The sequence below is a fragment of the Cyrtonyx montezumae genome, unplaced genomic scaffold, assembly GCF_038088225.1.
Source record: "Cyrtonyx montezumae isolate F1298 unplaced genomic scaffold, pur_monq_1.0 scaffold_2, whole genome shotgun sequence".
Classification (NCBI taxonomy): domain Eukaryota; kingdom Metazoa; phylum Chordata; class Aves; order Galliformes; family Odontophoridae; genus Cyrtonyx; species Cyrtonyx montezumae.
The window spans coordinates 25,196,009-25,223,917 of NW_027071936.1; the positions used below are offsets into that span (position 1 = coordinate 25,196,009).

General features: G+C 45.9%; 3 protein-coding genes across 14 annotated transcripts in view; 2 read left to right on the top strand and 1 right to left on the bottom strand.

The window, feature by feature from the left end:
• LIN54 (lin-54 DREAM MuvB core complex component) overlaps positions 1 to 3,021 on the top strand; it is a 35,841-nt gene extending 32,820 nt beyond the window's left edge. For all 5 annotated transcript variants that reach the window (XM_065736663.1, XM_065736659.1, XM_065736661.1 and 2 more), the window contains 4 exons: positions 668 to 770; positions 1,057 to 1,194; positions 1,838 to 2,040; positions 2,495 to 3,021. In XM_065736663.1, the coding sequence (XP_065592735.1) occupies positions 668 to 770; positions 1,057 to 1,194; positions 1,838 to 2,040; positions 2,495 to 2,696 (646 nt within the window). In that variant the 3' untranslated portion in view covers positions 2,697 to 3,021. The remainder of the gene's footprint in view (positions 1 to 667; positions 771 to 1,056; positions 1,195 to 1,837; positions 2,041 to 2,494) is intronic.
• Positions 3,022 to 7,430: 4,409 nt separating this feature from the next.
• On the bottom strand, positions 7,431 to 11,915 carry THAP9 (THAP domain containing 9). Its single transcript, XM_065736021.1, has 5 exons — positions 11,836 to 11,915; positions 11,574 to 11,769; positions 11,290 to 11,488; positions 11,021 to 11,201; positions 7,431 to 9,951 (listed from the first exon to the last, which is right to left on the bottom strand). The coding sequence occupies exons 1-5, from the start codon at positions 11,913 to 11,915 to the stop codon at positions 7,836 to 7,838; spliced, it is 2,772 nt and encodes a 923-aa protein (XP_065592093.1). The 3' UTR covers positions 7,431 to 7,835.
• A 775-nt stretch (positions 11,916 to 12,690) lies between these two features.
• The window catches only part of SEC31A (SEC31 homolog A, COPII coat complex component), a 32,752-nt gene continuing 17,533 nt past the window's right edge, over positions 12,691 to 27,909 (top strand). For 5 of the 8 annotated variants that reach the window (XM_065736655.1, XM_065736653.1, XM_065736654.1 and 2 more), the window contains exons 1-16: positions 12,713 to 12,761; positions 12,961 to 13,043; positions 13,337 to 13,460; positions 15,679 to 15,877; positions 17,141 to 17,236; positions 17,525 to 17,665; positions 18,406 to 18,548; positions 19,264 to 19,363; positions 20,291 to 20,452; positions 20,637 to 20,789; positions 22,559 to 22,795; positions 23,350 to 23,424; positions 25,211 to 25,267; positions 25,878 to 25,955; positions 27,086 to 27,161; positions 27,334 to 27,512. In XM_065736655.1, the coding sequence (XP_065592727.1) occupies positions 12,965 to 13,043; positions 13,337 to 13,460; positions 15,679 to 15,877; positions 17,141 to 17,236; positions 17,525 to 17,665; positions 18,406 to 18,548; positions 19,264 to 19,363; positions 20,291 to 20,452; positions 20,637 to 20,789; positions 22,559 to 22,795; positions 23,350 to 23,424; positions 25,211 to 25,267; positions 25,878 to 25,955; positions 27,086 to 27,161; positions 27,334 to 27,512 (1,899 nt within the window). In that variant the 5' untranslated portion in view covers positions 12,713 to 12,761; positions 12,961 to 12,964. Of the gene's footprint in view, positions 12,762 to 12,960; positions 13,044 to 13,336; positions 13,461 to 15,678; positions 15,878 to 17,140; positions 17,237 to 17,524; positions 17,666 to 18,405; positions 18,549 to 19,263; positions 19,364 to 20,290; positions 20,453 to 20,636; positions 20,790 to 22,558; positions 22,796 to 23,349; positions 23,425 to 25,210; positions 25,268 to 25,877; positions 25,956 to 27,085; positions 27,162 to 27,333; positions 27,513 to 27,909 lie in introns of all 8 variants that reach the window. The other 3 variants (XM_065736656.1, XM_065736650.1, XM_065736651.1) reach the window with 3 other exon arrangements.

A 27,909-nucleotide genomic window follows, 5' to 3' on the forward strand; every position in this document is an offset into this window, starting at 1 on the left:
ACTCTGGGAGAATAATGAACACAGACTCTCAGCAGAATTAGAAAATCAGCTGAGTAGGATCAGCAATTTCTGTCAGCTGTTGTTGGAAGTGGTACTGTGATAGAAACCTATCAGAGTTCCTAGTGGCTCAAAATCATGCTTGAGGTGAGAATGAATGTGGTGTACTTCCACGTACCAGGCCTGTGAGGGGTGTACCTGGTGGGATCTTGGTTTTGGCAGAAGGTAGCACACAGGTAGAAAAGAATCAAAGGGATGTGATAGGTTGTTCCAGTCAGTATTTCACTGCTTCTTATTCACATGCTTGACCCTTTAAAAAGTCTCCAATAACTACTGTTTTGTCCTCATTTGGATCCTTTCCATAGTTACCTGTGCTTCGGAGCCTGTGAGGTGTACCACTTGCTGATTTTCTATCCCTGCTTTTGCTCACTCTGCATCACTTCATAGCTGAAATCAGCTTATTGGCAAAATTAACACACAGAAGATCAAAGAGACTCATTATTGTATTAGTGGTGTCCTACGTTAGTTTGCCTTTTACTTGGTACTGCAGTCAGTTCTTTGTTTCAGCTGTATGGGAGTTCCTGGAGGCTGTTTTGAACTGGCTGGTCATTGGTACTTACAACAAGGTAATGGTTGTGCTTGTTAATGCTTTCTGTATTTTCCACTGCAGGTATTGTGATTGCTTTGCAAATGGTGAATTCTGCAATAACTGCAACTGTACAAATTGTTATAACAACCTGGACCATGAAAATGATAGACAAAAAGCAATAAAGGTGAGAGTTCTTTTTTTTTCCTACTGTTGAGGTTACTGAAGTGAAGAGCATGTTCTGTTGGTATAGAATTTAGCATGTCTCTGAATGGAATTGTGATAGGGAAGCTGGCTGTGTAGCTTACCTCCAAAGATAGCTGGAAAGTAAGAAGTAGCTTGTGTCTTCTGATGTCCGGTGTGTGTTTAACACCCTAATCTCCCACCTGTGCAGTGTGTAAGCTGTTGCATTGCACCTTTTGATTTCTGCTCCCTGTATGCCAGTGACTGACCCTGTGGGTCTGCGTTGACAGGCTTGCCTTGACAGAAACCCTGAAGCCTTCAAACCCAAAATAGGAAAAGGAAAGGAAGGAGAATCTGATCGGCGACACAGCAAAGGGTGTAACTGTAAACGTTCAGGATGTCTCAAAAACTACTGTGAGTGTTATGAGGTAAGAAGCACTGTGTCATCCTGAAGGCTTCAGCTTTTTTCATTCAGTGCTGCAGCTTCTCTGCTGTGCTTTGTCTCTTCTTCTTGCTAAAATTCCCATAATAGTTTTGGTCAATTTTTCCTTCTGATAGTTTACATCTTGAAAGCTGTATGCATTGCAGAGTTGTTCACTCTTGTCCTTAGTTTCAGTTTAAAATATGTAGCAACTCTAATACACATAAAGAAACGTACAGCACCATGTCCCTAGGAGCTCTATTAGTTATTACAGCATTGCACAGACAGTCCAGGATGGAGTGCATCTGTGGAAGCCAAAGGCAAAAGTTTGTTGCATCAGCAGACTGATCAGTTTGTCGATGTGGAGATTGTGACAGACTGATCTCTGTCGTAGTTTAACTGCTCCAATTCTGCTGAAAACAGCAAATTGGGAAAGAAGGGCATGAGTGGGAAACTGATTTGTAGTGAATCCAAGCATAAATTCTGGGAAGGCATCTCACTTCAATAACGGAATTTGAAGAGAGGACAGATTTTTCTTCTAGTGGCTAATTAATAAGAGACTAAAACAAGACCTCCTTTCTGTCTTGTGGTTAATCATAAAGAATGTCTAAGTTGTGATGGGTTTCTCATGTTCTTTTTATTTCTTTCAGGCAAAAATAATGTGTTCTTCCATATGCAAATGTGTTGGCTGTAAAAATTTTGAAGAAAGCCCAGAGAGAAAGACGTTGATGCACTTAGCAGATGCTGCAGAAGTTAGGGTCCAGCAGCAGACTGCTGCAAAGACGAAGTTATCTTCCCAGATCTCAGATCTCCTAACAAGGCCAACACCAGCACTCAGCAGTGGTGGAGGGAAGTAAGTTATCACAGCCCTCAGTTTTGCTTGGTCCTAACGTATTTTCTGATGCACATGACAGGTATGTTCCTGTCATCTTTGAATGTTGTCTGCATAAGCTGTAGGATCAGGAGTACTCAGGTGACTGGAGTCTTTTGTCTTCCATGAAATCTAGTGTGTGCAAAGCTTGGCTGTATTCAAGCGTGTCCTAAGCATTGTTTTTTCATTGTTGTACGCTGCTAGAAAACATGAAGTACACATCCCATTACTGAGTGTAGATAAACTTCAAGCTGCTCATATAGTAATGTGATAATTCAGCTGATAATTGTTCTGTGTACCTGGGCATTTCAAAATCAGTTTTGCATCTACCTCGATGGCAGCAAGAACAAAGCAAAATTGCCTTCCTGTTCATTTGTCTGAAACTGTGACTTGTTGGCTGCCTGCTGGAGTGAGTGGATATTTTATTTTGTTTCAGGCTGCCCTTCACATTTGTAACCAAGGAGGTAGCTGATGCAACCTGTGAATGCCTCCTGGCGCAGGCAGAGCAAGCTGAGAAGATGGGCAAGTCAAAAGCAGCTGCAGAGCGCATGATCCTGGAGGAGTTTGGACGCTGTTTGATGAGAGTTATTAACTCTGCAGGGAAGTCCAAAAGTGACCCTTGTGCCATGAACTGCTGACACATGCACATGAGCCACAACAAAGCAAACTGAACAGAACACTTAAGGCACAGGGACACTTTGGTTTGGAATAGAGGATTTAGTAACACTTGCTAATTTGGTGCTTGTTTTAATTGACTTGCAGAAGATTAAACAAGAAAATATTTTATAACAAGATCTAGAGCCTTTTAAGTCTTAGCTAAATTCTCTTCTACATGAGATGACTCCTAAAAGACATTTTTTTCTTCCTGATGTACAGCTTTTAACTTGGGTTTCTTAAAAGAAAAGAGAGTAGGCGTTTTCTTCCCTTTCCCCAAAAATAACTGCCTGAAGGGCATATATAAATTATTATGCTGAAGTCACTTCTGAAAGGAAATGTGTAAAAACGAGTGTCTAAATGGAAGGTAGTACCTGTGCATGGGACCTGACATGGCATAATCCCTTAGTGAACAGAGCGGTGTGAAATACGCAGGCAAGTATGCAGTGGCTGCTTGCAGGTTTGTTCTCAGTAACTGGTTGAAACCCTCACTAGAGTGGACCCCAAGGAATTTTGAAGTAATAGAATAAACGGAAAGATTTTGATATGATCACGGATGAGGGCTCAATGGGGTTTTTTTTGGTTTTTTTGTTTGTTTGTTTTTTAATGGAACTCAGAGGCTAATATAGTGGTATGCTCTTAAAAGTGAGGAACAACAGCCATGCTGTAATGCTACTTTGCCTGTGCAGCAGACAGGCACTGTTGCTTGGGTGAAGCTTGGTGTTCAGAGCTCTGCAGCAGCTTCATCTTTCTCTGCAGGTAGTGCTGTGCAGGCTGTTATGTTTTCTAGGATTCAGCTGTTTCCATAGGAAGGTTTTTAAGCCTGAGAAGCTGAGTGTCAGTGGAGACAGGAGTGTTACAGTTGTCTTAATGAGGACTCAGGACAATCTGAATCTAAACTGACCTGCAAATGCAGGTGGAGATTGCATTCAGCCTGATGTGGGTCTTCGTGGTGCTACTTCTTGAAATTGTGGTGGTTCATTGGGTTTTTTGTTTGGATTTGTTGGGTTGGTTTTTTTTGAGGGCTGTTTAGAGTGATGGAGAGTGCAGTGATCAGAGAGGATGCTAGCACAGAATCAAGATTGCTGCTAAAACAGACATATGAATGCTTTGGCTGAAAAAAAAAAAAATCCCTAATACCAACAAAACACAAATCAAATCAATGTAGAGCTGTATGTACAGTGGGGCAGGGGAATTTTCCAGTATTTGTTACAGGCAGTCTCAGATCACTTTTTTGATAGTGAAATGCATTTGCAGAATCAATCTGATAGGTTACTTACAAATGTGAATGTCAATAACCATGTTTAATCGCAGGCATTTATATTAACTGTCTTTCTGCTCCCTGATCAACGTAGCTAGGTTTTTCCTAAAAGGATTTTATATTCTTCATGTAGAACTAAACGCAGAGAGATGCAGCAGAGCTCTTCCTCCAGGTTGTCTAGGAGAGCCAAATGTCTACATGTACGTGTGGTGGCAAAAAGATGGAAGGAGGCTTCTGCTCCCACTCATGGGACCCCGTGGTCATGCATGCTGAGCATAAGGCTCTTCCACGCTTTCCTGGTGCACCCCCTAAAATGACTTGGGGGCACAAAGGACTGGAAGGTGGCCAGCAGCAACGGAAGGCCCATTGGATGGCTGTTGGAGACCAGATCTGGACTGCTGGTCACTATCTGAAAGGCTTTGTCTGGTAGTAACATCTCCCTGAATGTAAGCTGCAAGTATATTAGTGCAAATCTCTGAAAAGGGAATCCATCCATCTCTTCTGTAAGTAAGTGTCTGTTTTGTTTTTGTTTTTTTCCATAATTAAGACTTGGGTTTATTAGAAGTCAGTACAGTAACTTCTTACATGTACAATGGCTCCTCTGAAAGTAATGCCTCCTATTTTCTTACGCTAGCCTACGACATCAGAGGCAGGTGTTGGTGGCATGGCAGGAGTGGTTGAACCATCCTGCCAGCATTTCTGCTGGGGAAGTTGCATGGTGTCTGATGTGGAAGTGCGTATGAGGCAAATGCGTGTCATTGGATTCCTCCATGGCTTCCATTGACATTCACCAGTGCTTGCTGAATGTTGATGGAGGCCAACCAGTGGATGTGAGCACAGTGAGGCAGTAGGTGTGCATTTTAGCAGTGGCAACAGCAACAGTGGGTCAGCTCTGCTGGTGCAGTTTTTTTTTCTACGAGCATGGCACACAGATTCTTGTGCGTTTTCACCAGCAATGAGCAGCTACTGATGTGACTGAAAAAGCGTGTGTTGTAGCTGAGGATTTGCTCTATCAAATAGTGCTATTGTGCTCTTTGTTGTAGTTTATGTGGAAATAAATAAGAGGCATTACTGTCAGAGCAACCTACATAGTGCAGATATTCAGTTTACTTCTAGTGACCTGATGTAGTACGTCCAGTTAAGATTTGTATAAATGTAAATTAGTGTAAGTGAATAAAGTAATAACTACTTACCTTATTTTTCAAACAGATTGCAATATGCCTTCTTTTGTTTAGACTTCAGTCCGTGTTAATTTTGTATATATTATGTGTCCTTCTCTAAATTGCACCTTTTGTGATGTGTATTTATATACAGTGTGCAGAAATTTGTGAAATTTAGATTACAGCTGTAATTATGTATGATGGCATTGCTTGAATATTTTGCTTCTAAAGACTTTGAAGGTGCAATCAAAAGCTCTTAGTTTTTCAACTTTGTTTTGAGCAAGCTTTCTCCAATATTAAGCTGGGATTCTTCCCTTCTCCCTGGTGTAATATGTACGGATTGGGTTTTGTACTTCCTTAGCCATTTGCATCAAACTGCTAGACGAGATTGACAGTCAAGCTCATGCAGTTGTGTGAAAATAATTGGGAATGGGACAAGGGTTCATTTTGTAGTTCTGTTTACATCTGAAAGTACAAAAACTAAATTTATATTTACTAGACCTATTCAAAGAATACACTTTTCTATATTGTAAAAATAAAACTCAGATAAATCACAAAGAAAATAAACATTTATACTATTCTGTAAGTGTTTAGTACTGCCTTGACTTTCCAATACATGAATCCTACCAGAGAGAAACCATTGGTTGTTTGTGTACTTGCAGGCTTAGCCACACATGGCACGAAACAACACAGCCTGAGTAGTTCTGGCTGTTGGCACTGTGAGATGGCATCATGCTACAGGAGATGTGGCAGCCCTGGAGATGTGGCAGCAGCTCCAGTGAGCATAGATTGCCATCGTCTGCAGGAGGGAAGAAAAGGAGAAAAAGGAAGATGGGCAGAGCAGCGTGGAAAGGGAGCACAGTTTCATGTGATAATGTATTAACTTGAAAATATGATAGCAAGGACGCAATAGAAGACTGAGAGAAGAAATAACTTAATGAGTGATGGGAGTGAGTTTGCACGGGCCCCAGAAGTGCAGAGTGCTGGCACAAGTGTGGGTGCTTCTGAAATGGTGAACATCTGTGTAGGGAGATGTAATGCTGAGAAGAGAGACTGTGAACAGGAGCAGTGGGGGAGATTGCCTGGTGGTAATGGCAGCATTGCAAATACCGAGCAGTTCCTCTGAAACCTGGCAGTTCCTGGGGTGTGAGAGCAGCCAAAAGCATTTCTGGTGGGCAACAGCTGCTCTGTATTTTTGGAAGTGAATGCAAATTGGTACACAGCTCCTATCATGACTGTCAAGCTTTCTTTGAATGACAGATGGCTCTTAAGTTTACCTGGTAACTGCAACTTGGTTTGCTTGTTTGTTATCCGATAATATACTTCTGGCTCAAGCATAAGTCTGCTAAACTCTGAGAAACTTCAGCATTGCTTTAAAACGTCTTTCATCAATGTTTAAGTGAAGCGTGGAAGGATGGACGAACTATGTTGGTCATGGGTACCACTGGGGGTCAGAGCCCCGTGCACACCTCTTGTCTGCGACCACCCCCTTGGGGAGGAGGCACAGCCTGCATCAACCAAGACGAACTCGCTCAGATGTAAACAGGAAGAGGTAGCAGGCATCTGTCCAGACCAAAGAATGCACAGCAAGTGCCTGTTCCCCTCTGACTCATCTCGTGGCTGGGGTTTAGGCAGTGCAATGTTCTAACTCAAGTGCAGTAGCATGCAGCTTCAACAGTCACAGGGATTCAGGCAGTGTTTTTCCAGTTGGCCTAAAAAATGCATATGAGGGGAAATGGTTTCCTGCCAAGTGTATTATTCTAGCTGAAATGGTTCCATAGCAGTCAGTGATGGCTTTTTACATGGCTAATTGGACTGGACAGCCAGAGAGTCGTGTGGGAAGTACTAGTTCTCCCATCTCCATGGATGCAATGCTTGTTCTGTGCATCAAGAAGTGAGCAGTGCAATGGCAGTTACACTAAATTCCTCTGCTGGAGGCAACACGCAGCATGCCAGGGCACCTTCCTTGCCACAGTAATGAACTGACTGAAGAAGCCTGGCCTATTGCTTTGCTCAAGGGAAACAATGTCTGTCTTGTCCTTTGACATGTCTCGCTGCCCAGTGCACAGAGCAAGACGAAACACCAGCTCTGGCATGAAAGGCTGTGCTGCACAGTAACTGGGGCGGGGTCTCATGGGGCCTAGTTATGGACTCGAACAGCTCGTGTACCTGGCCCATCAGATCTACAGGAGAGATTAGTGCTATGTACAACTCCAGTCCCATTTTGTTTCCACGTTATTTATTTCATTTTTAAGCATTTTCCCTTTTAAGTCTCTTAGTTCCAGCTTATTTTATCACACATCTGCTAATAGTAAAATCAAGTTAGCAGCACACCACTCCCCTTACCCCCTGCAAATGTGGATGCATCTTCTCTCCTAGCAAGAGCACTCACACCGCTACATTACCCAGCATCAGGAGCAGACACCATGCTGTCCCTTGCCACCTCCCCAGGCATTTTAAGTACCTGTTCCCTATCCTGATTTGCCCTGAGTTTCATGAAACGTGTCTGCTTCACAGGGTTGCTTGACGGACTTCCTTGCTTTTTCTACTCAAACTGGGGTTAGACCATTCACAGTGTCACAAGTCATTGCTTGTCAACACCAAGTTTGCCTGGCAAATCGTGGGAAGACACCATGTGCTTTGCTTGCACCTACTGCCTGGATCTGGCCGTAACTGAGCCTGTGGAGGACAGCAATAAGCATTCATGACCCCGCATGGGTTTGGCTTGACCAACTGCTACCCAGATGTGGTAGGAACAAATGCTTTCCCTTCAGTCTCTTCAATCTGTGCCTGCCACAGTGGTAAGGGAAGTTTGATTTTGGGACTTGGTTGGTTCTAATGTTTAAGTAACACTCTGCTATTGCCTTCACTAAGATTGTGTAGTGATTGTCAATGCACCATTCTCCCTCCAATAAATGCTCAGAAAGGGTGGGGAAGAGGTGATTTTGTCCCAGAAGCTCATGGAAAATTTTCTGTTCTAGAGACAAATACCACAGCTTGGAGTTCTTCTTGTCATCTCCTAATTGTGCGTGCCTGCTCAGGACTTGTTCAGAAATGTCTACTACACGGCGCACACTTGCTGAGGGCAGGCTCAGTCCATGTAACTTCTTGATGTAGAGCACCGCTCCACACCTTAGCATGCTCCCATCTGACTCAAAGAGGGATGCAACACAAGCCTCACATTGCAAGCTGGAGGCTAACTGCTCAGCAACTAAGCCTGCAGCAAAGGTGATGCTCTGCTTGTGCAGCGATAGGTCTGTAAGTGCACTGCTCAGAGGAGAGTCACGCAAAAGAAGGCCGGCACAACAGGGGAGCTCTGCTGCCAGCATCCTCCCACGAGCTGGGTTATACTGAGAACAAATGCCACCAAGGGTAAGGTCTGTCCTGTGAGACGGGGACAGGTCCAAGCTGCTTAGACTTGCTGTGCTGTGCGTGGAGTCTGGTGCCAGGCTGCAGCCAGCCAACACTTTGTGGTAGGCAGCCTGAAACGTGGCACAGGTGGGGTTCCCACTGCTGGCACCACAGGCTTGCTGGAGGGCCTGGAGAAACCGCTCCAGTGGGTCAAGGCTGAAGGCAGAGGTCAGGAGGCGGTGGGAAGGAGCACCCTCTTGAATCACAGGGTTGCTGTAAAGCCATTTGAGGCTCTCAGCATTGAGCAAAAAACTCAGAAAGCCCAGTCTGCGTTTGCTCTTAATAATGAATCTTCCCGTGGAGTCTGTTAAGGTAACAAAGAAGCTTTTGGCCTCGTGGAAGAGGGGGCTGATTTTGCTGTAATTTCCAGCCAACAAAGGCCCCTTCAGTCCACTGCCATAGGAGCCTCTACCACAAAATACATCACACAGACAGCTCATCGTACGCAGAAACTTGACAGTACCACCACAGTTCTGGAATGAGGCCAGGCCCAGCTTCTGGAGGTGCTCCAGTGCATCAGCGACACCCTCACTGAACAACTGGGCAGCAAGGTTAACCTTTAGCTGGTAAGTCTCCTCACTCACTGGTTGGCCTGACCTGGGCCCTAAGAGCTTTTCCTCCTGTAAAGTTGCCAGCTCCACCACATGCTGCCACTGCACAGTGTCACTGAGCCAGTGTATCTTCTGGAAGTACTGCAGAGCGTTCCTTATCAGCTGGAGAGCGTGGCAAACATCAAAGAAGTATGCAATGCAGTGAGCAGAGCTGGGCGGGTGATGGAAAGCACAGCGGATCTTTTGGGGGTTGATCCTGACTCCCAGAGCTCTTGCAGTGTCGGCCCCACAGGCGGTGGTGCCCGATGTCACGGCCAGCACTGTGACACCAATGTTGTTAAGCTTACTGATGGCCTGACGAAGCAGCTGAGCCAGCAGGCAACCAGTCACACTGCTCACAAAGAAGTAGCCGAGGGGAGCCCTCCAAGGGCTTGAGATACCAGCTGCCATGATAACGACTGCTTCTGATGCCAGCGGAGCTTCATCAGCATCGAGGCTGCCTGCTCCCAGGTCAACAAAGCCAGTCACACGCTGGGTCTGCAGGTCCCACTCTTGGCACTTCTGCAGGGACACGTCCTGTACCATCAGAGCGCAGTAACAATAGGCCTGTTCCCCTCTCTCCACCTTTTCTTGAAGCTGGAGGAACACGTCATTGCTGAAGCCTGGTGCAGCGGCATCATTAGACAGCCAGCTGGAAAAAAAAAAGGAGCATCTGATCAGGAGACGTGCTTCTGAAAAAACTGATGCCAACAACCAGCACAGTTTAACACTATAAAAAATTGTCAGGCACATCAAGAGCTGCAATGCAGACCCAGCCAGCGCACAGTGAGCTGAAACGTGTGTGTTTCTCACAGCCCTGTGATGGAAAGTCAAACAAAATTTTCAATGTGGAAATAACAAAGTGGGTTCCTGCCTCTAAAGTGGAGACGAGGACTACGGAAAAAAGAAATTGAAGAGAGTACAAAGGAGGCCCAGTGGCCCAGCAAAGCCAGGCCTCTCTCCACAGCATGCACTTTCACCATGCTGCAAACTTTAACTTGGCTGAGAAGATCTTGGACCTTAAACCTACTCTGCTCAGTCCACCATACCCCCTGGCTCCCCTTAGAGCAGGGTCCATGGAGAAGCCAGGGACTTTCTTCAACTTTTATGCTGTGCACTGTTACTTCACTCCTTGCTAATGCCTCTGGCAGCACTTCAGGTTATGGATTCTCAGCCCACGCACTTACTCGTGAAGTTAGGCAATTCAGTTGTATGTTTTGAAAATGCCTCCTTCCCATAAAATAGAATCAGACACTTCCAAATAACTCAGCAACTCCCCTCAATCTTTGTGGGACAAGGTAAGGAAACCCAAACCTCCAGCCTGTCTGCTTGGTGCACTCATAGGTTCATAAGGTTGGAAAGGACCTACAAGATCATCTAGTCCAACCATCCTCCTATCACTATCCCTACCCAACTACTAAATCAAATCCCTAAACTCCTTTCCTTCCTCAAGTTCTCTTCATGTCTCTTCCATTTTCCAGAAACTAGTCCACAATTTTTTATGTTAAAGCTTTTTGCTTTCTGTTGACACAACCCTGTCCAACTCTCTTGGGGCTGTTGGAGGAATACAGCAGGTGCTCGCTTAGCTCTTGCTTCTATTTAAGTGCCATTACTCACAGTTCTTTCTGCCTATAGGTGGCAGATCCCTCCTCTCATGTCTACTCTCTGAATTCTAAGAGCATGGACTGAAGAGATTTGTCAAAAGTGGGGTGAGAGGACCTCAGCCTTTTTGTTGTCCTTTGTTTCTGCTACGCTGTATCATCCCCTACAGCACCTGAGGTCCTTAAATTAAGCCTCTATCACATCACTGCGGGGGGGGGATAGGGGGGAATGCTTTGGAGCTCAGCGCAGTCCCCGGAATTGCTCAGGCAGGGGTTGTGTCACACCCCACACAGAAGGGCTGGGAGCAGACTTGCTTGGTCAGGCTGGCAGGATGCGGCAGGGGGAAGACCTTCCTCAGTTGCTCATAAGCGGTGCGGTGGCGGAGGTGCAGCAGGCAGACGAACCGTCTCATGGCAGGGCAGTACTCGGCGGGCCGCCTCCAGTGCTGGGCTCCACGGGGCAGATCTGCTCACAGACACGAACGCCGAGAGAGCGGGCAGCGAGGAGCTGGGGTGGGGTGGGGGGGGCAGCGGGGAGCAGGGCCGGGCCCTACCTGGAAACAGCGCCCGCAGCAGCCGCAGCACGGCCCGCGGCAACCCGCGGCGTGCCGCCAGCTCCCGGACGGGCCCGCGGAGGCGGCGGGGACCGGCGGCGAGCGGGGCCGGCCCTGCCCCGCTGCGGCTGTACGTGTGGTCCTGGCTCCGCGGCGCGCTCCGCAGCGGCACTTTCCGCGGGTGGCCGCGGGGCGGCTCCTAGGGCGGAACGGCGGCCGTTAGCGACGGCCGGCGGTCGTTAAGCGGCGGTCGGGATCCGTTCCGACCGTTCTCCGTCACGCACCGCCAGGGGGAAGCGGGAGGGCACGGCCCCCCGCCGCAGCTTGCGCCGCAGCCCGTAGCGCTCGAAGTCGGCCTCGGCGAAGTGCCGCGAGCACAGGATGGCCCCGGGCCCGGGGCTCCAGGCCCGCCGGCTTCGCGGGTCCAGCCGGTTGACGGCGCGGATCCACTCGCGGCGCTGCGCGGCGTCCACCGGGAACCTGCGGGCGGAGAGGGGTCGGCAGGGCGGGAAGCGCCGGGGGCTGCGACCCGCCGCCAGCACTCACTGGTGGAAGGAGATGCCGCGCTCCCGGCTCCGCCCGTTGTCGCGGGCGCTGCAGCCGAGCGCCGAGCAGCTCCGCGTCATGGCGCTCCGACCGCACGCCGTCGCGCCGCGCTCATTGGGCGTCGCTTCCCGCCCGCCCTCCTGTTCCTCGTCGCTATTGGCTGTCTGGCTTCTCCCCCGGAAGTGGAACTGGAGCGGACGCGCCGCACTTCCGCCTCGGTGTGACGGACGCGCAGCAGGGGGACCAATCAGCGGCGCCAGTGGGGAAGAAGCAACCAATGGCGAGCGGCGATGCTCGCGACCAATAGCCGCGCCGCTCCCGGCTCCTTTATATTGCGGGGCGAGGAGGCGGGACTCTTCTTCCCGCCGTGCGGCAGTGCGGGTTTGCTGTGCTGTCCGGCTCAGCGATGCTGGGCGGCAGGGCCGTGCTTTCCGGGCGCTCGGTCCCGCAGCAGCGCAGGGCCGAGGCATCGCCTCCCACCACGCTGCTTGCCTGCTGAGCAGCGCGGGGCACGCAGCCGGCGCCCCCTCAGAGTATAAAGTAAGAAAATAATCGTCAGGAAGGGAGACCCGCCGGCCCGGCGCGAGGCGCGGGGCCGCCCGTCCGATGATGAGCCTCAGTGCTGTTCACATCCTGACACGCCGTGACGAGCGCTGTCGAGCTGAGGACAGGCGGCCCCTCTCCCCTCATACGGCGGCTCCGGGCTTCTCCTCGGCCCGCCTGACCGCCTGTCTCTCCCCTCTCCCTAGGCCTGGAGCGCAGCCTGCAGGAGCACCTCACCCCCGTGGCCGCGTTGGAGGAGGCGAAGCCCCGCCCGCTGCCGCCCGGAAGGCGCCGGGAGCGCCCGGAAGCGGGAGGCGGCGCCGTGGCTGCCACGTTGGAGCGGGCCGGGAGCGGGCGGGCGCCGGGCCGGGGCTGGACAGCGGGTAGGGCTCCGGTCTGCTCGGTTTTTAGCCTTAGTTGTTGTCTGAAATGAAGCGTGCGTGCCCGCTTGTATCCCCTCGCTAATTGGGCTTGGGGCTACCTGCCATCTGAAGGGTCGTTTTGAGGAGAAAGGCTCTGTTCCGAGGAGAAGGGTGCTTTCTCGTCTCTTCCTGCGGTTTATTGTTGTTTTTATCTTTCCAGCGAAATGAAGCTGAAGGAGATTGACCGTACTGCCATGCAGGCATGGAGTCCTGCGCAGCAGCACCCCGTTTACTTGGCCACTGGTGAGTTTTGGGTGACTACCCCAAAGCGGTCGTGGTTGGAGGTTAGTTAGGATATCATTGCACGGTTCCTCTGGGGCACAGAAAGGCTGACACCCCACTTAACTCTAGTTAAAACTCTAGTTAAGGAACTTCCCTGCAGGAATCTGTGGATGGATTTGCATAGAAGCACACCTAAATAATTCAACAAACTGATTCCATCTCACGATCTTTTCCACGAGGATGATACTTTTAATGTCCCTCTTGTGCTGACCTGCTGTGCAGCGTCTCTCATTGCTAATCACATTTCTTTGCAGGCACATCAGCCCAGCAGCTGGATGCAACCTTCAGCACAAACGCTTCCCTGGAAATATTCGAGTTGGACTTATCGGACCCTTCACTGGATATGAAGACATGTGCCACATTTTCTTCCTCTCACAGGTAGCAGTGGGGCTGTAAGCAAGCAGTAATGGACTGCTGTATGTGGTATGTGCTGGAAGGACAGTGTGTGGTGTTTGCCTGTGGTTGTTTAGGGGAGTGGCTCCTCGGTGCTCTCACTGTTGGGGACAGGCCAAGTGTTATTGTGAAGGCAATAAACTGGGATGTTCAGGTGCTGCAGGCAGCTTGTGCATCTTCCCTAAACCTTACTGTGATATTAAGTGGGAGATGTGGATATGTCTTCTGAACCCAGGGAAGCCCTGGTATTCTCTAGAAAGCAGAAAAATACGTAATTGTGGAAATAATCCGTTTTCTACACTGGTACATCCCTTTTGCATGTAGATGATTTGGGGAGATTCACCTGTCATATCACCTGTATAGTGTCATGTGTTGCTGTGCAGCTGGGAAGCAATGTTCCTTACAGCACAGCCTTGGGTAGCTCTTAGCTCCTTACTCTGCACTCCTGTGAAGTGATGCTGCTCTCATCTGAGCGCCACGTGTCTGCCTGCGTGGTGCTGGTAATAGCTCTCTAGTTGTCACAGCAGTGGCTGCCACACGTCACAGTGGAAGCATGGGATAAATGGAGAAGAGATAATTTTCATTGCCACTGGAGCAGATCTGTGGCTCTTTCGTATGAGCTTAAGGGGCAGCATAACCAATCGTTGTGACTTGAAACTGAGCGGAGCTGCAGTTCTGCAGTACATCCAAGTGACTGCTTGGCATTCACAGAAAAGCAATTGGCATCTCCCACACTTCTGATACGAGTGGAAGTAGCTTCAGCTTCGTCCTCCATTATCCACTTTGCATCAGTAATTTCAAGACCTAACAATATCAGTCAGTTTTACCAAATGCAATTTCCTGGGTTTGTAGAAGTTTTGTGAGAAGACCCGGAGGGATTGAAACAAGGGCTGCTTTTGTACACAGTACACACTGTTCATAGGTGCCTTCCTGATTTGGGTAAGCAGCTGTTGCAGTGGCTTTTGCAGGAGGAAACACAAGGTGTTATGCTGCTGGCTTTGATCTGTGTCATCTTTATAGCTGTAATTCCCCTGGCTGCTGCTGGGACTTGCCCATCAGTGCCCTGCAGTCAGTGCTTTTGTAATATGTGGGGAGGTGAGGAAGAGCCACCGGAGCCGCAGACTGTGCCTAAAGGCCTGAGCTGTGGGCAGAGCTGATGTTAAAGCTTTTTACTGAACCACCGATAGCAAAGTGAGGAGTTTGAACCTTGAATTTTGCCTTTTTCTAACCCATTTTTAATACAACTGAGACTTTTCAAAGCTCACCAACTAACGTTTGCTTTATTGATTTCAAAACACGCTTATGGCCAGTGTGATGGACTCCTTTAAAAGTGTTTCCTTTGGTGAATGTTTGACTTTGCTGCCAGGAAATGAGTTACAAGTTAAAATAGCTGAGTGAAGAAATACACAAAGGATAAATCTGGCAAGAGGTTCTGTTAGTTGTCCTCCTGTGGAATATTTTTTGCTGCTGTTACAGAACTGTATCTTGGAAAGAGCAAAGGGCAAAAGCAAAGTGGTTGCACGATTAATTCATTTTTGTTCTTCAGCCTTTCTGCTTTCATTTAGGATACTTAAGACTTGCTGAGTGTTGCTGACAGTATAATACTGACAGCCTGTTGATCACTCCATTTCTTCTACCCTTGCGTAGTTACACACAGACTTATAAAAATTAGGGTACCCAGAGAAAGGGTCTGCCTGATACCATAGATGAAGTGTGGTGCACTTTCCAGTCAATGTGGGTTTGCTTTCTGCTTGCATAACACCTGTGGTGTGATAGTATGGTGTTGTACGTAGATGAAAGCCATGCTTTACATGGTTGAACACACAGGAATGCCGTCTTGCTTATTCAGCAAGTTTGATCTGGAGGAAGTATGTATGGAGGGTTTTTTTTGTTTGTTTGGACTTTTTTGCACTGACACGGAGGCTTGCAAGTGTTTCTGGAAGTATATTTGATGTCAATATTTGATTTGATACTGATTTGATATCTGATGTAAGTCATTTGCTGATCATGTAGTACTACAGATGAAACATTTGCACTTCAGGAGCACTGGTGAGGAAAAGGTTTTGGAGTTCTTTTCCAGCTCCATCTGTTTTTTCTCTCTGTTGTACAAACAGCTGCTCACAGATAGCAGGGGCTCCCCTCCAGGTTTATGGTTCATATTATGGCAGTAGATGGCTGTAGCTTTTGAGTGTCTGTCTTGCAGGTACCATAAGCTGATCTGGGGGCCGCACAGCATGACTGCAGGTGAGAGAGTCTCCGGAGTCCTGATCGCCGGGGGAGAGAATGGGAATGTCATTCTGTATGACCCAGCCAAAATCATAGCTGGAGACACTGAAGTAATAATTGCTCAGAAAGACAAGCATACGGGTCCAGTGAGAGCACTTGATGTCAACATGTTTCAGGTAGGTTTTCGGGTGTTGTTTATCTCATACGGTCGTGGATGAGAGGCCTGTTTTAACAGATTGGTGCCACAAATGTACCTGTGTCTTTCTCTGCTCCTGACAAGGATGACTTAAATCTGGTCTTTGTGTGTGTATTTATTAGGAAAAATCTGTCCTATTACCAGCATCTCAGGATGAGGGGTGAAAGACTTGGAAATGTCCAGATGATTGCTTTCCCGCATCAGTTCTCAGTTTATCGTGTGACTCTAGCTCTGCTTTGATGTAGAGGTAGTTTTCCATGTTGTTTTAGTTAGTCTCCATTTTTAGTTCCCATATCCTGTGCCTATATTGTTCTTATCACACAAAGTTATTTCTGTGCAATTTCTCTCATCTCTGGTGACATTGTTTTTTAGATGCTTATGTCCTGTGTAGGGTGGGTAAGGTCATCAGCAGGTTTAACTACTGTCACATGGAAAGGGGAGTCAGAGCTCCTATTGCACTGTGGTGTGGCCTCTTGAGGCAGAATGCTCAAAATCAACAAGCTTTTCTCACTTGCTGATGAAAGTTCCTTCTAGATACATCAGGTCAGTTTTCCCTCAGCACCCACCAGCTGCATGAGAACTGAGTTGATTTATTTTCCTAAATAGCACTTCTGTCTATGCACAGTTACTTTTAGCAAGGCCATCCTTTGTTCACTATGTTTTCTCTGAAGAGCTTCCTCTCTTTCTGTCCCTTAAGAAGTCAGGACTTGCGTGTCATCAACCACAGGATGCAATTAAAGGCTGCTGGATGCCACTGACCCACATCACATCACTTGGACTTCTGCATCCTGGCCACAGGATTGGGCTGGAGACTCAAATGCCATGTTCCCTCAAGCCAACCTTGCCCTGGGGCAAAGCACTGCGGCAGGGAAGCTGTAGTGCTGCTTCCTTGTCTGCTCCATCCTAGCAATGTCAACACAGGGCCCTCTGTGGCTGCAGCCTCCTCACACGTTTGCTACGCAGTGAAGGAACACTCAGTAAAACAGAAATCTTGTTCTTGTCACTGAACAGAAATCTTGTTCTTGGTCTGATTTGGTGTAGGGAGTTCTTTTACTTACTCAGCATAATCTTCAGTCTCCAGTGTTGCTGCTTTTCTCTTAAGCTGCTCTGTGCGAAGCAAAGGCTGTATCCTGAGCTTGTATGAGAAATTGGCACAGACTTGTCAATTTGATGCCTCCCAGCAGCTAAGACTGCAAAAGCTGGTGCTGAAAATACTCTTACCATCTTTTAATGTGTCTTACAGACTAATCTGGTGGCCTCTGGTGCTAATGAGTCTGAAATCTATATCTGGGACTTGAATAATTTTGCCACACCGATGACTCCAGGAGCAAAGACACAGGTACTAGATTGATATTCATTAAATACTGCAGAATAAACTAATGAAAAATGTGAGTGTTACTTAGGTTGTGAGCTCATTAAAACCTTCAGCTTTGAAGGTGTCTGGGGGGGACATTAAACTTAAACTTCAGTAGCAGTTAATTGCAATTAGCAATGAGCTGCGTTTCTGGCAGTGTTAGATGCAGTCCTTGTGGTAAAACAAATATTTTCCTATTCATGTATGTAAAACCAAGTTCTTTGAGACCTGGTTTTGGAAAGGGTGCAACGGGCTATTCTGTTTGTGTGTCAGCCTCTTGAGGACATCAGCTGCATTGCCTGGAACAAGCAAGTCCAGCACATCCTGGCCTCGGCCAGCCCCAGCGGACGAGCCACCGTGTGGGATCTCAGGAAGAATGAACCCATCATCAAAGTCAGTGACCACAACAACCGGGTGAGTTAGCTCTGGCACGGATACTTACAGAGAGTGCTGATGAGTTGCATGTTACAGGCACAGCTTGGCAAGGATAGGTCTTGGTGATGGAAAACGCCACAGAAGATTTTTATCTATAAGCTGATTGCAGGGAGCCCTACTCCTGTATGCTTAAAGCCATCACACACCGTCAATGCACAAAAGAGCCTGTTTGTGGAGAGGGAAATACTTCTATGGTTTGATATATTTATAATTGAGTATTGCTACAATAACACTGAAGATGTAATGAGTTCAGAACAAAATTTACGTGTGTGCGCTTCTGAAATAGTGGCTCAGTCACTGCACTCTTGTTCTGATAAGCTCCCTAACTTCAGATTTTACATAGCTGTTCCTTGATGTAGTAGCAGTACTGTAAGCTGGTTTCATCATATAGTTGTGGTGTTGTGATGAAGTGTTCATGTGATGATAGCCTCTGCCTAATGATGGCTTTTATTGAAATACCAATAAATACTAGAGCAGTGAAAAAACTCTGTACAGATACCTTTACATTATTCTTGGATTAAACAGAGTTATGAACAAGGGCCTTAAGAACAGTATCCCAATCTGAGTGCAGTCAGAAGCAACGTCCAGAAGTACTGCTGCAGATGTGTGTCTTACTTGAGACTGTGTTTTCCTTGCACTTAGATATATTTAGACTGCTGTCCTTCTGTCCTTTAGCGCTGTGTTGTTACTCTGTCTTGTGGTACAATGTTATCCCTCAGATGCACTGTTCGGGGCTGGCGTGGCACCCTGATGTTGCTACCCAGATGGTTCTGGCTTCAGAGGATGACAGGTTACCTGTGATTCAGATGTGGGACCTTAGATTTACCTCCTCACCACTGCGTGTTTTGGAAAGCCATACAAGGTATGACTCTTGCAACCCACTGCTCTGTAACGTTCACACTGTTGATGACTGTAGCAGTACATCTCACTTTGTGTAGTTCCCTGGGAATGCTCACTTAGTTGGAGCCACTTTCCAGCAGCAAGCAGTGTTAGGTGCTGCTGGTTGGAGGGGAACAGGCCTCACGTTAAAAATAACTTCCCCCTTAAAGATTAAAGTTCCTGGCTTGTTTTTATCCTGTTTGAGAGGCAGCTGGATTGCAAGGTTAGCAGTAGCTTGGTTTACATAAAGAACATCAATGAGTCTGTTGCAGCTACCACCCAAATTGCTGCCATTGACTCAACTGATACGAGTCTTCTGCTATTTAAAAGCTGTCAGACTTAATAGTCACTGTTCCTACCTATAGATTTGTGTAAGATGCATTAATGATGGTACAGGTAATCAAATTATTTGAGTGCATTGATGTCCATATTTGTGTATAGAAGTGTTGAATTAGATTTTCATATATAGTGGCTGCACTTTTATAGCTACTCATGCAAAAAAAAAAAAAATAGAAAGCATCTCTTCTGATGTATCAAATGCTGATAACATTGAAAACCCTGGTCTTTAACAGAGGAAGGAGTGGGGAGGGCATTTTGAGGTAGTTTGTTCAGCTACCATAGCAACTTGCTTATAAACATGCTTTGATAACATTTTGCATTTATATTAATCTGTTACTTGGTTGTGACTTCTCACACAGGGGTATATTGGCCATTGCTTGGAGTATGGCAGATTCAGAGCTGCTACTTAGCTGTGGGAAGGATGCTAAAATACTGTGTTCAAACCCTAACACAGGCGAGGTAGTGTATGCAAGCTGCTTACTAAAAACTATTTGTTTGTAGGTGTCATGGTTACTTATGTGAAGTAGCAATTTAAGAACAGTTTTTTTTTTTCAAGCAATTTCACCAATTCTTGCAATGAAGACTTCTTGCCTGCTGTGTGGGCAAGATAATGCTGAAGGACAGGGAGAGAGATGTGTTGCCAGAATTCAAACATGATTGCAGAAGTGCAAAAGCTGTGGAAGGCGAAAGGTGGAGTGGCAAATCACAGAACTGTAGGGGTAGGAAGGGACCTCTAGAGATCATCAAGTCCAGGCCCCTGCCAAAGCAGGCTGTGTGTGATCCAGTCTGGGTTCTGAGCGTTTGGATGATTTATACTGCATATTTTGATTTAAAACAAAAGCATTTTCCAAGGAGACAGCAAGACAGCTACTACTTGGCCTCTTCAGGAAAAATTTAGTAGACGAGCAGAGAAAAATTTCTTACTTCATTGGTACCTCTTGCAGTGGTAAACTTGTCTGTTCCGGGGCAGGAGGGAACTGTCTACTAAGAGCAGAGGTTTTAACTTTCCAGTTATCCTCCAGAACAAACTGCCTTTGGAGCCTGGGTGCATTCCCGTGTTTTCTGGATCAGTTAGTGTGGGTCCCAGCACCTGATCACGATGCACAGAGAGCCAAGTCAAAGCTGCACATGCTGCACAGACATACACTGCCTGCACAGCTGATCACGTGTGGGATAAACAGAAAAAACAATGGAAATAGGAGATAAAGCAGTGGTGTGTGGTGTTGGATTGTCGTGTCCTGCCCACTGTCAGTTTGTAGAGGGTGACGTGGAGGCTTCTGGAGAGCAAGAAGAGCAGCCCCATCTTGGGGCACACAGGGAAGTTGTTGCTGCTGCTCATGATATTTCATAAAGCTCTGATGTGCTGGATTTGTTTTTGCTGACCAGGTGCTGTATGAGTTGCCCACAAACATGCAGTGGTGCTTTGATATCCAGTGGTGTCCCAGAAACCCTGCCATCCTCTCTGCAGCTTCATTTGATGGACGGATCAGCATTTACTCTATCATGGGAGGCAGCACGGACGGCTTGAGGCAGAAGCACGTTGACCAGGTATTGAGAAGCATGCAGCTAAGAAAATGGCCAGAAATAGCATGAGTTTGTGGGAAGCCTTCAGAGGATGTTTGAATTATGTGCTTGCAGGAGTACTAATCCGCTGTGAAAAAGAGGAATAGTTTAGTTTATTGAAGATGATGTCTTACTCCAGTTTTTTTTCCACCCCCTTTTATTTTTCAAGCTTTCATCCTCATTTGGAAACCTTGACCCGTTTGGTACAGGACAGCCTCTCCCACCCCTGCAGCTTCCCCAGCAGACTGCCCCGCAGAGTGTCGTTCTGCCCCTGAAGAAACCCCCCAAATGGATCCGGCGACCTGTGGGAGCATCGTTCTCGGTGAGGAGGGATTGTGGCTGGGATGGCTGGCTGGGCAGGAAGGAGATAGGTAGTGGTGGCATCTGCAAAGCACATCTGGAAGAGTTTGTCATTGTGCTGCACCTCATGAGAGTGTGCCCCGTTTGCTGGTGGGAGATGCTCACAGCAGCATCTGGACTGGGCATTTGGGACAGCGTGCCAGCAACAGCATGACAAAAATGCTTGGAGAAAGAAGTGGGGAGTGATTGTGTTGCCAAAAGAACTTCTTTCTGTTTTGGAACTTAGTTATTTGTGTTTATTTGTGTAGTGTTCACTTTGAATAAACAAATATATTATTGGAAGAGACAAGTTGGGCAACTTGCTGAAGTTTCAGTGCAGTTTGTAGGCATTATGTTACTCATTGTGGAGAAAGGTAACGAGGTAAGCTCTGATGGAAGGTAGCTGGAGCCCCTGGAGCAGCACACGGTCCCAGGCTCCTCTCATCAGAGTTGCAAAGAAGCTGTATGAAAAGCAAGCAAGGCCTTCCTTTACATGAGAACAGTCACGTGCTCTTCAGCTCTACCAGTGCCTTGCTGTCTTGACTCTGAAGCTGTTTCCCAAGAGAACTAAAGATTTTTAGGCAGGAAGTCCACTTGAAATGAATTCCTGTGCCAAAATACTGCCTTTGTTTTCATCAGTCTGTCTGCTTATTCATCATCTCATCCACAAATTAAATGCAGCTTTTCTCCCATCATATAGAAGCAATATTGCCTAGCCACTGACTGCTGTGTCCTTTTATAACACTGTTTATTTCCTTGTCCTGGTTTTCCAGGAACCAGCTTGTCAGCCTTTCTGTAGGCCAGGGTTTTTGCTTTTTCAAATACTCACTTCGGTCTGGCCTTTTTCCATTAACTTTAAGCTATAAAATGAAATAATATTATAAGCACTGTTTGATTTTTTTTCCTTTTTTTATTTCTTTCTAAATGTTGATTCAACTCACTGTCTGTCTCTCAGTACTTTGAATTTGCAAACAAGCTGCTGTAAGTAAGGTACACAGGATACTTAAGTGTCTATTTAATGATGCGTAGGGCCTTATAGTGTGTTGTGGGTTAACCCCAGCAAACCCTTGAGCCTCATCTGCTTGCTCACTGACTGTCGTGCAATTGGAATGGGATAGAGAATCAGAAGGACAGAAGTGAGAAAACTGATGAATTGAGATAAAGGCAGTTTAATAGGTAAAGCAAAAGCTGCATGTGGAAGCAAAGGAGAGGGAGGATTTCATTCACCTCTTCTACTAGCGTGCAGGTGTTTAGGCATTGAGGAAGCAGGCTTCATCATGCATAATGGGTACTTGGGAAGAGAAATGCCTTAACTCAGAATGTCCCCCCATTTCCTCCACTCATTGCTGGAGGGGGAGGTTGAGAAACTGAAGACTGATGGTGTAACTGTGATCTAGCAACTGCTGAAACAGGGGCGTGGTGTCAGCTCTGTTTTGATCACAAATTCAAGGCCTAGCAGTGCATGGGCTGCAATGAAGGAGGTTAACTGCAGCCTCAACCTGTACAACTCCACTGTAACGCAAAATACTCAAAGCCATTCCTCAAGTCTCATGTGCTTATCCAGCAAGCTGCTTTATTGCATGGCAGTGTGGGGTGCTGGGAAAAAAATCAGTTAGAAATGTTTGTGGAATGATGAGCTCTTATGTACCAAATGAAAACATGTGCATGCATGTGTATGTATGCATGTTTTTTTCACATACACCCAAGTGTATACTTGCATTTTTACATGCTGCACATATTTCTTCATTCCAGTTTGGAGGCAAGCTGGTTACATTTGAGAATGCCAAGCCTCAGCAGCAGCCAGGCATCGAGCAGCAGCAGCAGCATCACTATGTCTACGTGAGCCAGGTTGTTACAGAGAGGGAGTTCCTGGCACGCTCCACCCAGCTGCAGGAGGCTGTGCAGTCCGAAGGCTTTGTCAGCTACTGCCAGAAGAAAATCGACATGGCCCAGGCTGACTTTGAGAAAAATGTGTGGGCCTTCTTAAAGGTAACAGTGAGAGCAGTCCAGGAGGTCCTCATCGATGGGGAAAGCCACTGCAGTAAGGATTTCTTCTCCACCTTAGTGTTTTAGAAGAAGAGATGTCAGAGTCCACACTTACGGTTCCTGACTGGTGCCCATAAGCTCTTTCAGTACAGATGGCCCAACAGAAGAATGAGGGTCCTTTGGGCCTGGGGTCTTCGTAGGGTTCATAGGTGGTCATGGGAACAGCCAGGACCGGGGCACGGTATCCTGTTTTTATCATTCCCTATTACTACATCTTTGTAAGTACTTCTCAGTGTTCACTATGAACATTTGTTCCCAAAATGTTCCCAAGTGAAATAGGTGTGCAGAGTTTTTACCTGCAATAATCAGATTGGAATCTTGCCTTCCTGCTCAGGTGCTCAGCTCACTAAAGACCTTGTCAGGCTTTTATTTATTTGTTTTATTTTATTTTCCAACTCTTTCTTGTCAGTCATTGGGTGTTTGTTCCAGTTAAGTGAAAAGGCAGTGGGTGAGTGTATGGAAATGGTGAGTTGCAATCTAGTCTCCTTTTTTGGAAGGTGAACTTTGAGGAAGATTCACGTGCTAAATACCTTGAGCTGTTGGGCTACAGGAAAGACGATCTGAGGAATAAGGTAAGTGTGCCTGAGAGCTGTGCTTGTGTTAAATACTGTTGATGGATTTGTCTGTCGAGTACAGCCTTATATAATCGACATAATCATTTATGTGTGGGATTTAGTAAAAGCCATTAGCAATATTCACAGGCTATTCCAGAACAATACATTTTTTATGTAATGCTTTTTTTGTGTGTTTCCCAGCAGACAGTATTTGTCAGTGCCTCAACTTTCCTAATAGCTTGTAGGTACAAGTGTTAGCAGTGTTGCTGGATTTCCTGTATAAACGTGGCTGACTTGAGTATCTGTGTTATTTGTAGAATTCCTTTGTACCAGAGAGGACTGAATACCTTGGGTAATTTTGGAATTTTTATGGCAATTGCAGTTTGCTCTAGGCATTTTATTAGTCACCTTGGAATACAGTTCTACAATGAGAATTTCTAAGCAGACAACAGACTTCACAGTCTAATCTGCATCTGATGGGAAATCCCCTACTGATAAGAAATTTTTCCCCATCCAGAAGGCTTGATATTTGTTGGTACAACTTGTTTGTGTGACTTGATTGAAAAGACATCCTAATTTTGTATTACCCTGGGATCTGATCTATTTTTAAGCTTTCTGATTAAAGAACTTGTAAGCTGTGTGTACACAACCTTTTGTTTTACCTGGGCCATATTGAGTGAGGAGGAATTGTCTTGGGCTGCGTATAAAATATATTATATAGTTAATGTATGTGAAGTTAATGTATGTAAGTAGCAAAACTTAAACAAAAATTTTAAACTTAGCAGGTCAGACACAACAAGCCTTGAATAGTCATTTTTCGTATAAGATGCCACTCACAATTAGGAAAAAAAGAAAACCAAGAGCACACGTGGCTACATTTGGAAAAGCAAAATCTGAGTTACCAAGAAGCAATTTCTGCTTCTTGGAAGTAGAGATGGAAGAACATTATTATCTTGGTGGTGCACTTCTGCACATTTTGGCTCTTAGCTGCTAGCAGTGCTGAACCCAGCAACCTGTCTAATGCTTTCCCAGTTCTGATGGAAGGGTTTTGAATGCCTGACTCATTTCCATTGTATCAAACTAACATTTTGTTTTGAAAGAGTGTCTCCGTAAAAATGACACTGTTTATGAATTTAAATGCTAAACTTTTGTGGTTACAGACAAAATAATGTTTTTGACAGTTTAAGCTTTTTCACTTAGCCTTTGTTTTACCTGTAAAATTAGAAATGGAAAAGAATGAAAATAAACAGCTCCAACGAATGTATTTTCTGCCTATATTTAAATTCTGTTCATTAAATTTAATGCATTTTCAAGGGCCCCAGAATGAATCTGGAGTCATGATTTGCTTTTGAAAGTGGTAAAAGCTGGGAATTTTAACTCTTATGTACCTTGGAAAATCCTACTCCAAGGCCTCATGCCTGCTGTGTTTGAAACCAATTTCCAGACCAGTTTGTTGCTGCTTCATTTTCCCTAGTCAGGGCAGACAGAGGGTTTTTTCATGTATGCTATGATATTACTTTTATGACTGGTTTCCAGCAGTTCTAGTGACATTTGAGGCCCTCAAATTAACAATAAAAGGTTTAAAGACACAGAGCAGCTTTTGTTTCCATCAGAGCTTGGGGTGTATGGGGCTTAGCAGTAATTCCATCATCAGACTGAGAAAGGAAATGGCTCTAGATTCATGTTAACTGTTGTGCAAACAGTGTACTAGCTGCATTTACTAGCTGTGCAGTGTGGGAGACCAGTGAGTAGTTTGTCTCTAAAGGAAAAGCACACTTCCTTAACAAATCTTGTTTCTTCTCAGATTACATCAGCTCTGAATCTGAATAAAGAATGTTGTGCGGATGGTGAATTGGGAGAGGTAAGCAAATGCATGTTCCACTCCACACATAGGAAAACGGGAATACTTTTTCCATTCAGACACCCCCATGTTTTCTAGCAGCAGGCTGTTAGTCCTGAGCTTTGGTTAGGGGTCTTGGATATCCTTCCTGATTGGCCTTTTACTGTCTGTGCTTAACCCACCGTTGCACTTTGCTGCCTGTGAAGTAGGGCAGAGCCTTGCTGCTTGCTGGCTGGTGTCAAGAGCAGCACCTTCCCAGGCTTTAAGGGGAAAAAACAAGGCTGGTTTGAGAATGTTCTTCTGTAACACTTGCCTGCCTGACTAACTCAAAGGATGCAGGCGTTGCTTGTGCCTAACAGAGTCTGGATGTCATCTGTAGCTGCCTAATGTTGAAGACAAGATTTGCTGCACATTTTTAAGCAACTAAGATGAGAAGTTACTGTGCAGTAGCATAAAGCAAGGAAATAGAGGGCTTCCGCTGTGTTCATTGTACTCACACATATACTGCAGTTTCTCTGCAGACTGGCTCTGACTTTGGTGGGAAGGTGGCTATTCTCTGCAGTGCAAATGACTTTTCTTTCTCTTGAGCTGTCTTTTTTTTTTTTTTTTTGACATTTTCTCTTTGCTGAAGGCTCCCGCAGAATCTGATGTGCCTTTACTGAATGAAGGAGATGAAGGCCAGGCTGCAGAGGAGTATTTCCTGGGAGAGGTATCTATTATCCTCTAGGCTAACCCTGTTGACCTCCTGTGTATTTACTTTGCTACTATTAAGAGCATTTCATCTTTTTGCCTTCTTTCTGGTACTAACTGTGGATATACAAGTGTTATTGAGAATGAATAATACGTGGGCTCTTGTTAAGTTCCATGGGATTTTTTTTATCAGTGTCAGCCATTGCTTGAATAGATTTTAGGTGGCAATGACGGACGAGTTCATTTTGTAACAGTCCAGTTGGCAGCAGAGCCAAGGACTTTCATCTGCTGTAATTCTCACTCTGACATTTACCTAACAGGTACTAAATGATCTCCTGCCACAACTCTAATGAATCCCTCCTTTTTTTTTAAATGCCTTTCCTAACTGCTTTCTTCTCTCCCTCAGGTTAATAATTACCAAGCAGTCAGCTTATTACTGCTCTGATTCTAGATAGTACCCTTTGCAGAGATGTAGTTGTGACAGTGGGAATATTGCTTCTCAGCATTGCTCCCACTGGCATCCCAGTGCCAGCCTATTTGCACCTGGAAGGCTAAAGTGAAACCTAGGTAGCACTGTGGAAGACTGTTCTAGGTGGAGGTTGGAAGTGAAAGAGAAGAGAAGGGAGGCTATCTGATCTTGTGGTTGTTTTGCTTTGAGGGGTTTATGTGTTTGTGGGCCTGGGCACACCTGTACAATGCAGTACCCAGGAGCCAGGTGTCCGCTCGGTGGTATTTGTGGTTGGTAGGCTGGTGCGCTTCAGCTTGCATAAGCCTTTGATGACAGTAAATCTGGCTGTTTCAGGGCTTTCCCCCCACCCTGGCATCTGTTGTTTAAAAAAAATAAAAAAATCACACTCTTAAAACAGTGCTTGTATAATAGCATATTTACATACACTGGGAATCCTTTGACAAATCCAGGATTTTCTCGGTGACTTTGTGCAGTCACTGGGGGAAGTTGGTTGTGCTGTGCTGAAGTGGTATTGCAACATGACAGGGATAATAATGCTCTTGTAAGTGAATGACCGTTTAGGCAACTGGCAGTTTGAGGGTCTGCCTTAACTTGTAGTGCAAGAGCCAGGTTTTTTAAAGATACATGTATGCATTCCAAGTGTATCCGTGATGTCCAGTTTTGCTTTTCCTCTCTCTTAGAGGGCCAAGGACAATAAACAAGAAGCTGAAGACTTGGGATCTGCAAGAGAGACTTTTAATATCTCTGTCAGTGGAGGTAAAATTATATATTTAGACTTACGTTTAATTGTGTAGAGGTTATAGCTTTCCTACATCGAATTACTACGCAGAGAAACTTACGTGGTGTTGCAGGGCTGGACAGAATCACCAGTTCTTGCTTTTTAAAATACCTTTATATCATCATTTGAAAATGCACTGCTGTCTTGCAGATGTGGACGGTTTGATTACCCAAGCTTTGCTGACTGGTAACTTCGAGAGTGCAGTAGATCTCTGCTTGCATGACAATCGCATGGCTGATGCCATTATCTTGGCCATAGCAGGTGGACAAGAGCTGCTTTCTAGGACACAGGAGAAGTACTTTTCTAAGATACAGAGCAAAATTACCAGGGTATGTATTTCTGTTAAGAACCAGCATGCACATCAACTTTTGGCAACCCCTTTTCCACCTCACAACTTTTCTTGCCATTTTATATACCAGCTTCTCGATGATCTATGCTCAAGTCTTCCACACAGTCTCAGAGCACAAGTATTTATCATGTTTTAATACAGTTTATTGGTACGGAGACAGGAGTCTTTCTGAGAGCAGGGATGACTGCTGCCAGGTATGGTCATTTCAGGAGTTAGAGCACCCAGCTACACAGACTGCAGCCCGGAGGTAGAACTGTGTTGGTCACCATCTGTGATCCATTTTGAGATAGGAATAGTTTGCCTTTCTAGTAGTGGATAAATGAAAAGAGGGAAATCTCTGCAGGATTTCTCCACCCATTTAGCTTCTTTCCCATGTT